General features: G+C 35.8%; 1 protein-coding gene across 1 annotated transcript; it reads right to left on the minus strand.

Annotated features, from left to right (window-relative positions):
• Positions 1–1508: 1508 nt before the first annotated feature.
• Positions 1509–9984, minus strand: LOC101900587 (carbonic anhydrase 15-like). Its single transcript, XM_011293046.3, has 4 exons — positions 9934–9984; positions 8892–8982; positions 8566–8828; positions 1509–2002 (listed from the first exon to the last, which is right to left on the minus strand). The coding sequence occupies exons 1-4, from the start codon at positions 9982–9984 to the stop codon at positions 1652–1654; spliced, it is 756 nt and encodes a 251-aa protein (XP_011291348.3). The 3' UTR covers positions 1509–1651.
• Between the last annotated feature and the right edge of the window lie 2312 nt (positions 9985–12296).

Below are 12296 nucleotides of genomic sequence, written 5' to 3' on the forward strand. Positions count from 1 at the left end.
AGGCTCTAATAATCCTTGAAAATATTGTCTTTAAAAGTCCACGCCTAAGGCTCTAATAATCCTTGAAAATATTGTCTTTAAAAGTCCACGCCTAAGGCTCTAATAATCCTTGAAAATATTGTCTTTAAAAGTCCACGCCTAAGGCTCTAATAATCCTTGAAAATATTGTCTTTAAAAGTCCACGCCTAAGAGTCTAATAATCCTTGAAAATACTGTCTTTAAAAGTCCACGCCTAAGGCTATAAAAATCCTTGAAAAGATTGTCTTTAAAAGTCCACGCCTAAGGCTATAAAAATCCTTGAAAAGATTGTCTTTAAAAGTCCACGCCTAAGGCTCTAATAATCCTTGAAAATATTGTCTTTAAAAGTCCATGCCTAAGACTCTAATAATCCTTGGAAAATTATTCTTTAAAAGTCCACGCCTAAGGCTCTAATAATCCTTGGAAATTTTTTCTTAGAAAGTCCACGCCTAAGGCTCTAATAATCCTTGGAAAATTTTTCTTAGAAAGTCCACGTCTAAGGCTCTAATAATCCTTGGAAAATTTTTCTTAGAAAGTCCACGCCTAAGGCTCTAATAATCCTTGAAAATATTGTCCTTAAAAGTCCTCTAACAATATTTATGAAATAGCTTTAAAATACCACGCCTATAAGGCTGATAATCCTAGATAATGTTTTTTTTATAAAAGTCCGAAAAGAATAATAGGAATATGTTTAGCTTTTACATCAAAATGTCTTCCAGACCTTTCATTTTAAAGTTTACCGAAAAGGATATTAATAATCTGCAGCCAAAATGTTTGCGTGCCCAAGGCTTTAATATACCCTTCAGAATATTTTCGTAAGAACACACTATCACCATGAAGGGCGCTTGAGTTCTGGTGGCCAACCGAAGGTGCACATTTTCAGCTGACCTCTTTGGCAAGTAAACACGATCATTTTGTTTGTTTACTCTATCCCATGAAAGAGAATTGTCTATATAGGTCCACGATATCGTATAGCCCCCATATAACGGTACCCCCCGATATTCGGTATTTTGACGATTTTAGATAAATTTTTCAACTGAACTGTCTGAAAATCCACACAAGGAGTTCTCTATGACCACTTTACTCCCTGAAAGAGAATTGTCTATATAGGTCCACGATATCGTATAGCCCCTATACAACGGTATCCCCCGATATTCGGTATTTTGATGATTTTAGCCACAATTTTAAACGGAATTGTCTGAAATTCTGAACAAGGAGTTCTTTGTGAGTACTTTACCCCCAGACATAGATTTGTCTATATAGATCCACAATATCGTATATCCCCCATATATCGGCACCTTCCGATATTAGGTATTTTAAAGATTTTAACCGAATTTTTAATGGATTTTATTTTTGAAAATTTTCTAATTCGTTTCAAATGGTGGAGGGTATTCAAAGTTTGGCCCGGCAGATTTTACTGTTTTTTTACTTGTTAATTTATATTTTTTTTCTGTGCAGACTTTTATTTATTAGTTTTTATTCATTTTTATTTGTTTTTATTAATTAATTTTATAATTTTTCTTAAATAAATATTTTTAATTACATATATCTAGCTTACAAACGAATTTAATAAATAACAATTAAATAAATAAATAAAAAATATTGCTCCCACTAAATCTCACTAACTTATCCCCTAAAGAGTCTTGAATCCCACCCTATAATAGATTTTACGACCATTTACGCCCTGCACTGGCCGATAATTATTGATCAACGGTGCGCCCGTTGAATCCAACAGATCCCAGAATTTATAAATGTGTTCTTGGGCGATGGGCAGTGGATCGGGAAATACATGCCATAAAACAGCTTCGGAGCAACCTGGAGTCGTCAGCGATCCCTTGTAGGTGAAGAAGTTTTTCGTATATAAATCACCCAATAGTTGACCCATCGATATGGTACCGTCAAGGAAAGTAGATGTCTGGGGTTCCACAACATCGATTAAGTTGTTAAAGAGTTTATTCAAACCAGGGTAGTAACGATCGGGATTCTGTTGGAAAGGAGAAGATAATATAGAGGGAAATTGATATTAATAACACTTTTGAGAATATTGAATGTATGGAATTTTGAATATTTGGAAATATTCTACTTTATTCGACAGGAGTTAGAATTTCCTCTATTTATTGTAGTGCAGAACCCACTATGTTTCATATTAAGATTCAGTGCGATTTTATATATTTTGAGGAGTCCAAATAAACATTTCAGCCGAATTGCTTCTTGTTTTAAAAATTTTAACAACTAAGGCCGTTCAAAATATTGTCACAAAAATGTGCGTGTGTTTAAATGGTAGATCCATTATAAAAATAAGGCCTACAACTTAGTGGCCTGATGCTTCAGTATTTTAAAGGTTTTTGTCCACCGTTTAAGTGGTGGAAATCCAATCTTTAGGAATTTGTTGAAGTTTTGTCTGAGTCTTTTTATACCCTCCATCATAGCATGGAGGGTGTATTAAGTTTGGCATTCCGTTTGTAACACCTCGAAATATATCAGCATAAAATTCTATGTCCGTCCGTCTATCCGAAATGAAGTAGATTAATAAAATTTTACTCAAATGTGTTATGTCTGTAGGACTTTTGGTATTGAAAATGGGTCCTGCAGGTCCACGTTTTTTCTTTTTTCGGTGTTTTGGTGATTAAATTGAAATTATTCACCCGAAATGTTTCAAATTTGATATTTGAAGTTCGTAATGGGTACTACAGCCTATGATAGAAAATTGTCTGTGCAGGTCCACGCTTTCATATAGCCTCCATATAACGGTACCTCCCTTGGTACTTTTATGATTTTAGCGACATTATTGACCGGAATTATTTCAAATTTGGTATTTGAAGTTCGTAATGGGTACTGCAGCCTATGGCAGAAAATTGTCTATGCAGGTCCAGGTTCTCGTGTAGGCCCCATATAATGGTACCTCCCGATATTCGGTATTTTGATGATTTTAGCGACATTATTGACCGGAATTATTTCAAATTTGGTATTTGAAGTTCGTAATGGGTACTACAGCCTATGACAGAAAATTGTCTGTGCAAGTCCACATCTTCATATAGCCCCCATATAACGGTACCTCCCGATATTCGGTACTTTGATGCTTTTAGCGACATTATTCATCGGAATTGTTTCAAATTTGGTAATTGAAGTTCGTAATGGGTACTACAGCCTATGACAGAAAATTGTCTGTTCAGTTCCAGGTCTTCGTATAGCCCCCATAAACCAGTACCTCCCGATATTCGGTACTTTGATGATTTTAGCGACATTATTCACCGGAATTGTTTGAAATTTGGTAATTGAAGTTCGTAATGGGTACTACAGCCTATGACAGAAAATTGTCTGTGCAGGTCCACGTCTTCGTATATCCCCAATACCTCCCTATATTCGGTATTTTGATGATTTCTAATACAACGGCTACAATCGGTATTTTTAAGATTTTAACAGAATTTTTAACGGATTTTATTTATTTTTTTTTTTAAATTGCCAAAATCGTTCCAAATGGTGGAGGGTATTCAAAGATCGACCCGGCCGAATTTACAGCTTTTTTACTTGTTTTTCCAGAACAAGAAAGGAGTCCATTATTTTTGAAAAAAGAAAGATTCATGTGTGCGTAATTCCCTCTGATTTCCTGTAAACCATGGTCCCATCACAATATGTTTTAAATTATTTCCCAATTCACTCAGTAGCAGTCATGCTAAAATTGTTGGCTAAAAACGTGTTTCATACAATTTCCATAAAATCTTAAAAATTTGCATTTAACCCAGACAAGGCCACATTAGGCTAACACATATATTACGGGAAGCACCAACTTATTTAGAGTGGCGTAGGGCATAATAAGGAGACCCGTTCGACTTTTCCCTTTCGCCACTGGTTTTACGGTTGTATTTTACTTAGAGCCTAAAGGTATGCTTCGAAAGTGGTTGTTTTCGTGACAAAAGTTAAACATAAAAGAAAATTATTAGCAAAGCGTTTTCCCGCTTTTAATAGAAACTTCCACACCAACATCATTACATATTTTAGTTTAAAGATTTGTTTTGCCCAGTAACCATCCAAAAAGGATTTTTTTTTTTTAATTTTGGCATTAGGAAATTCGAAAATTCGTACTATAAGATTGCGAAAAGTACAAAAATTGTTCGCATCGTATTGGACGAAAAAGAGGAATGTACGAAAGGGTATCTTTTTGAACGAAGATAGATCGAAAATATACATTTGGTATGTGATTTAAGGTTGGGAAGTAATAGTCTTGGAATTTTTATCTGTGACAGTAGGAATGATGGTACTAACATTGATATCCTTTCGGTATTGAGCAAACGGATTGTTCACTGCTGGTTTAGAGGTGGTTTTTAAATCTGTACTATTAATCTGTGGCAAGAAAAGGAAAGCTCTCAATTAATTGTATTTTGAAATTTGGTATGATATTGGAATTTGGTGCGTTGAGTTGAAATAAAGAAAAAAATCCAAGAATTCTGTCGAATTTTAATTTTTTTTGGAATTTTGAAAATCCGTAGAGTGTGCGAATCAGGAACAGTAAAAGATCTGACAAAAAAAGTGAACCGGAATAGATTTGGAGAATTTAAGTGTTCCAGGCCTGGTCCAACCATTGCATAATATAGATGGGCAATATCGGTCAACTCCTTCTGTTAATCCAAAATAAAATAAATTTATCCCTTAAAATTCATAAATAACACTGTGCAACACATAAATTATTACAGGAAAAATCCAGCAGATTATGAAAGCAGATTGTAGCTAGAAATAGAAGACGCGTTTAATGGCGCTTTTAAAACCTAAATAAAGAAAGGGCAGTACCAGTTTTAGGAAAATAATCATAATAATAATAATAATAAATAATAATCAATAATAATTTACTAAAATTATTTTAAAAAACGATTTCAAAAGTATCCGTTTGTTTTTGCCGACAGATTTATACCCTCAACCAATGTCTTAAATTTACTTAAATATTTTTTGAGTTGTGTTATGATTATTAGCGCTCCATAAAGGGTTGCCATTTCGTATCCGTCCTAAGTCTGATATAAATGTTATACTGTGTCAGACCTAATATGTATTGAATACTTCCTTCGTTTTATGTTTACAAAATATAATTGGAATATTCGTAAGCTACCCGAAATAGTGGACTGAAGTATGCCACTTCTTTTTAAACTGATAAAAAATATTGGAAACATTGGGTCGAACATTTTTTTTTTTAATTTAATGCGGATATTTTTCTTTCAAAATATTAGCCAGAAGGGGTAGGTCGATATCTATCAACTTGTTTTAGCCAAAAACATTAGAATATGTGAAATATGAAAATAATCGGATGCTAATTTCTTATTTTATGATCCTTTGGATATTCAAAATTTTGACAGTTCTTGTGTTAGTAAAGAGTTATAATTATTCTAAAATCTGACTTATTGTGAGGGTTGTACATGATGGATCGATCCGATATTATCTACTTCCACATCTGACCTACCACGGATAAAAATATTTAGAAAATTCTCGTATTGTTGGTAGTTATATTGCCGAAGACACCTAAATATAAATACAGGGTGAGATGAAAAAACTGCAACCAACTTCAGACTGCTGTCATTTCTAAGCCACTCGTCCGACAGCTCTTAACATTATTCCAGTGACAGCTCATTACTTTGTTTTCAAGCGTACAAATGAATTTTGGTGAGAAATTTCCAGAAAAATGTTATTCGTAATGGAATACAAACCACAAGTGGCTATCGTTAGAGCACTCGAGCATTTAAATGTGAATAAATCCTTTGTGTCTCGTACCATCGCTCGTTACCGTGATACTGGTAGCGTAGCCCGAAATCAAGAATCACGCGCCACCCAAGAATGGTTACAAAATGAGGTTCGTCGCTTCATTTCCAGCGCAAAATGGCAACCAATCTCCGGATACCAATCCGCTGGACTATTGTGTCTGGAGTATTTTATAAAGCAAGGTTGGCACTAAAAAATACCAAAGTGTCGATCACCTCAAGCAAGCGCTTTGCCGGGAATGGACCAAAATACCGTAGAGCAACATTCGTGCAGCGTGTGACGGTTTCATTGGCCGTTTGAAGGCCATAATTCGTGCCAAAGGTGACCAATTCGATCAAGTCTGAACTGATTCTAAAATTTTATGCTATTTCTGACATTGTTTGGTTTTATTCAATAAAATCTATTTATTGTGAGCCATATGAGTAATATTAGTCCACATTTTATGGATTTCGCTACATCCGACCGAATTCAGCCTAGAATCAAGTGTGTCAAATTTAGTGAAAATCGGTTAAGATATAACAATAGTTCCTATATTTTCATACGATTTCATATTTAAGTCACAGAAGCACGAGAAGTACCTTTGACGAAATCGGTTCAGATATGGATATAGCTCCGTTTAACTTCGTTTGATTTCAAGTGTATTTTTCGTCAAATGTAAAATATTAGGCCAAACCACACCAAGTTCAACCAAAGTCGAATTTATTTTCCATTTTTAAGGTGTGTACGTTTTTTTTGCGTAATTCATTACGCTCTATAGAAGCGAACCTATTTTTATAATATTCCAATCTTTTGCAAAGTTTTGAATTACGACTTAGAAATAAACATATGTAGTTGCTCAGAGTATTTTGCAGATCTATCCCAATAATTAACATTTTATGTAGGTACTTTTTTCTAAAAAAACACTTCAATATTTGTTGGCATTTGGTTGACGTAAAATCAAAGAAACATGGGATCGAATCATTATTTTGAAAAAGTTAATATGGCAGTTTTTTTCTGTTATGAATTGACCGGTTTGTTATTTTGGGCCAAATATGAATTTTTTATTTGCCATTTTGTATCGACATAAAAACACTTTTATTATTATGTCAAATTATTTGGGTGGTTATTGTTTTATTTTATGCCACATATTGATAATCCGTCATTCTTCCGTGGTGAGTCTTACAGGAAATGGAACATTGTCTAACTTCGGAAAAAATTCCATTAAAAAGTATTTTTCTTTATTGTTTCTAACATGTTTTGTTTTTGTTATGAACGAACGTTTATGAGTCTTTAAACAATCGAAACACGTCATTAACCTAATGTATTCAATTAATAATTTTTTTGGGGATTTTTTCGAAAACAAAATTCTTGCGGGTATCATCACTATTATTTGCCATCGTCAGTGTACCGCCGATGCTTTGAATAACTTTCAAAACATATAAACAAATTATTTAAAAGATTTGTTATTTTGGATTGGGATGTTTCATGTTTTGGGAATAGTGGAATTTTACCCAAAAGGCACACTTATTAAAGCTGTGATGCTGGAGTGAGGAACGAATTACACTTTGCGACAAAATTCAATTGTTTCAATAATTACAGGAAAAATTCTGCATATTATGAAAGTAGAGCGAACAAGTTAAAAAGTAGTAAGTTCGGCCGGGCCGAACTTTGAATACCATCGACCATTTGGAACGAATTTCAAAATTTTCAAAAAAAAAATCCTTAAAAAATTTTGATAAAATTTTAAACGACGTGGACCCACATAGGCATTGTTTGTCATAAGCCATTACCATATTCTAATTCGAAACCTGAAATAAACGGTGAATAATGTAGCTAAAATCTTCAAAACATCATATATAGAGAGGTACCGTTATATCGGAGCTGTGCGAAGAACTGGACCAGCATAGACAATTTTATGTCACAGGCTGTAGCATCCAGTACGAACTTCAAATACGACATCTCAAACAATTTCGGTGGGTATTGCACCTAAAATTGTCAAAATACCGAATATCGGGAGGTACTGTAGTTCCCATTACGAACTTCAAATACCAAATTTGAAACAATTCCGTTGTCGCTAAAATCATCAAAATACCGATTATCGGGAGGCACAGTTATATGGGGGTTATACGAAGGCGTGGACCTGCATAGACAAATTTCTGCCACAGACTGTAGTTCCCATTACGAACTTCAAATACCAAAATTCAATTCAAACAATTCCGTTGAATAATGTCGCTAAAATCATCAAAATACCGAATATAGGGAGGTACCGTTATATGGGAGCTATACGAAGACGTGGACCTGCACAGATAATAAAATCATCAAAATACCGAATATCGGGAGGTACCGTTATAGGGGGGCTATATGAAAACGTTAACCTACATGTCCCATTTACGAACTTAAGCTGCCTACTGGAACATGTGTGCAAAATTTTAGCTTTCTATTTCAATTCTTTCGAAAGATAGCGTGATTGCAACAGACCGACAGACGGACAGACAGACAGACAGACAGACAGACATAGAGACCGACAGACAGACGGATATCGCTAAATCGACTTAGAATTTCACGCTGATCAAAAATATATATATTTTGTTGGGTTTGACATGAGTATTTCGAGGAGTTACAAACGGAATGACAAAGTTAATATACCCTCCATAGTATGGTAGAGGGTAAAAAAAAAATATAGCGGCATTTTGAAAATTTACATCGGAAGGTAATCTAAGTAGTTGCCGCCTCTATTTCCACCACTTTCACATTTTCTTTTTAATTTTCCGATTAAGATTCCATTGGGAATCCGCAGATTTCATGCTTTTCCATCCTTTGACTTACCTCAACCCCCTTGAACATTACACCCAGAACAGCCAATCCATAGGGATACTGGGTGGCCTCTTCAACGGTGGCAAATGTACTCTTCTTGTGGACGATGTGCATTTCAACATCAAATTGTCGCCCATCAATGATGTGCTCCGAACCTGGACCAAATGGATCACCCCAATGGAAATGTACGCCAATTGCTTCATAGTTTCCCTTGAGGATACCACCCGTTATCGATGGCCTACTTCCATCAAATGCTGTAGGTATTGAAATGTCAGCTGAGGAATTAAAATAGAATTGCTTTAATATTCCATATAAATTTTTGCGTGATGTTCACTTACCAGTATAACCAGTATTGCTGAGTTTTATGGGTCCAAGTAGGGGTTTATCGTAGTTTTTAAATCTTAGCGGTCGCGTTGGTAAAATATATGTCTGGAATGTAAAAGTAAAATATGTGTAATGAGATTTTTAGGGTCAACTTGATCTTTAACAATTTTCCCTAAAAATTAGGTAAAAATTAGGTCTCCCTGCACATGTATGAAATAAAGAGTCAAAAACGAAAACACATAATTTCCACTTCTAGGATTCCCAGGAATCTTAATCTGAAAATGTTAAAAAATCTAAAAAAAACTTCATTATCTTCCTATATAAATAATTTTCATTTCTTAAATAATAAACCTCCCTAATATCATACAGATTATACACACATTCGTAGAAGATTGGTGGTTTCAGTTTCCTGGTGTGAAGAAATAATTCTCAATCACTGCGTATTGTCAGATGGAGAGTAGTCCCTTCGTGAGAGCAGTCACTGTCGTTCTGCCTCGTGTCAAAGGTAATCAATAGTGGTGACCTGCCGTTCGCTTCCACGGTTCATCAGCGTTTCACCTCAGCGATTCGTTCGCGGTTCGTCCGCATCCAGAGCCGACTTCACCTACCCAAGCATCAAAGAACCGACCACTATAATTCGATAGTCAGCAGGGGACTTTGCCAGCCCGAGCATCACAGAATCGATGACTATCTTTCGAACGTCAAAGAATCAAAGAATCGAGCACTCGATTGTCGCCAGGCATCATAGAGTCGGCTTCATAGGACCGACCACTTTCACTCGACAGTCACCAGGCATCACAGAGCCGACCACTATCTCCCGATCGTCACTAGACCCACTCCACCAACCCGGGCATCATAGAACCTACCACTATCACTCAATACTCAACAGACATTATAGAGGCGACCACTATCACCCGACCATCACCAGGACGACTTTACCAACTCGTGCTTCATAGAGTTGACCACTATTACCCGATCATCACTAGACCGACTTCACATACCCCTAGCATCATAGAACCAACCACTATCACCCGGTCGTTACCAGGTTGACTTTACCAATACGAGTATTACAGAACCGACTACTATCACACGATAGTCACCAGGCATCATAGAGCCGACCACTATCTCCCGATCGTCACTAGGCCGACTTTAGTTCAACAGCCGAGCATCATAAAGCCGACCACTATCACCCGATAGACACTAGGCCGAATTCACTAACAAGACCTTCCTCACCTGGTCGAGTATCCGATTGTTATTAAATCGGCTACATACCCGATAGTCATTACCGACTACTTTGTCCGATTGTCACTAGGCCGTCTCTCTCAATCCGAATAACATCGAACCTCAAATCATTAAGTCATCCATCATCAAGCCAACTTCATCAGCCCAATTACACTTAGCCGACGACCTAAATTCGAATATCATCGAGTCATCCATTGATCGTTGGAGTCGAAAATCTATCTTCTAATAACCCCGAATACAAGTTTTCATATCACACGAGAAAAATGTATTATAGAACTGAAGTTGGTACATACTTGTGTTTTACTTAAGTTTTGTGGGCTTTTGAGTTGGCCCTAGCTGGACAGAGCTTACTTTAGCCTTAGATAAAACCACTTTTATTATACTCTCGAAGGGAGTATCCGATTTGATCCAAAGTTGGTACATCGTAATATTATTGCCAAACCCAAATCGAGTTCGGAGATGGTCCTCTCCTTCTGGTATCTCCCCCACAAAAGGTCGAAATTTTCAAAAATATATTTTACTTCACAGAAAGAGAAAATATAATCCAACTTTGCAAATCCTAATATTTACATCAGTGCTATCAAATACCTCCCCAGCAAAGGTCAAAATTTTGAATAACTATAACTCTTATAAAATGTCATGTAAGAGTAGATTGCCTTCAAATTACATCGAGGTCTGGTGTGAATATGGAATATATCAGTCCACTCCTTCTGGTACCTCCCCTACAAAGGGTCAACATTTTGAATATCCATAAAGTTTATAAAACGCGAAATTATCATCCGATTCCATTCGGACTTGATACATCTTAATATTTCTTTCAACACAATATGTGTTATTAAGATGGCGGAAATCGGACCATTCCTTTTGGTACCTCCTCCACAAAAGGTCAAGGTTTTAAATAGCCAAAACGATCAAAAAATCCGAAATAAGCATCCGGTTCTCTTCACATTTCACAAATCCCATTATTTCTACTAACACAAGATCTGTTGTGAAGATGTGATATATCCGTCCACTTCTTCTCGTACCTCCCCCACAAAGGGTTCAAATTTTTAATAACAAAACGCCCTAAAAATGCGCGTAAGCACCCAATTCTTTTCAAACTTCACACATCTCAATATTTCAACTAACACAAGATATGGCGTGAAGATGTTAGATATTGGCCTACCTCTTGTGGTACCTTCCCCACAAGCGATCACAATTTTAAATATTAAAGAGATCTAATGCGAATGTATTTTTCTGCCCACTCCTTCTGATACCTTCTTTCCCACAAAAAGTTAACATTTTGATTTACAATTATTCGCATAAAATTGAAAATAAATGTTCGATTTTCATAACCTTCGGCAGTTCCCAATATTTTTATTAGTATTAGATGCTGTGGAATACCTCCATCCACTATATCTGGCACCTCATGCACATTTCAACATTCTCTAAAAATTATCACTCTCTCTCTCATATATTTATATCGGTCATAAATCGGAAAGGAGTTGGACAATATTGACCAAAATATGTTAAAAAATAAACGGACAATAGATGAAGGTTTACATCTGACGGCAAAAACCGACTGATACTTTCTAACTTGTTTTCTGATCATTTAATAATTTAAGGAATTTATCCCGTAATTATTAAAAAAAATGACATTTCGTCTCACAGCGTAGTAGACGACTTACTTCAAAAGTGAGGCTAAAACATTAAAATATAGAATGCAGTAGGGGCCTTTAATCGAGTTCCGATATTAGATTCAAATCTAAATAAATGCATGTGCACGATTTTTATACCTTCTATATATAAAATTCTATGTCAATTTAGAGATGTCCGTCCGTCTATCCGTCTGTCCGTCTGTGGAAATCACTCTAGCTTTCGAACGAATTGAAGTAGACTGATAAAATTTTACTCAAATGTATATTATGTCTGCAGGACTTTTGGTATTGAAAATGGGCTATGTAGGTCCATGTTTTGGTATATGCCCCATATAACGGTATCTCCTGATATTCGGTATTTTGATGATTTTAGCGATATTATTTACTGGAATTCTTTCAAATATGGTATTTGAAGTTCGAAATGGATGCTACAGCCTAAGACAGAAAATTGTCTGTGCAGGTCTACGTCTTCGTATAGCCCCCATATAACGGTACCTCCGGATATTCGGTACTTGTTGATTTTAGTGACATTATTCAACG

Source organism: Musca domestica, unplaced genomic scaffold (genome assembly GCF_030504385.1).
Source record: "Musca domestica strain aabys unplaced genomic scaffold, Musca_domestica.polishedcontigs.V.1.1 1, whole genome shotgun sequence".
NCBI classification, from domain to species: Eukaryota; Metazoa; Arthropoda; class Insecta; order Diptera; family Muscidae; genus Musca; species Musca domestica.

Coding starts and splice junctions, on each gene's coding strand:
- LOC101900587 (XM_011293046.3), bottom strand. CDS start 9,984: ATGCCTGGTGACTATCGTGTGATAGTAGTCGGTTCTGTAATACTCGTA. Junction 8,983..9,933: donor GTTCTGTAATACTCGTATTG/GTAAAGTCAACC, acceptor TTTACATTCCAG/ACATATATTTTACCAACGCG. Junction 8,829..8,891: donor CAGCAATACTGGTTATACTG/GTAAGTGAACAT, acceptor TTAATTCCTCAG/CTGACATTTCAATACCTACA.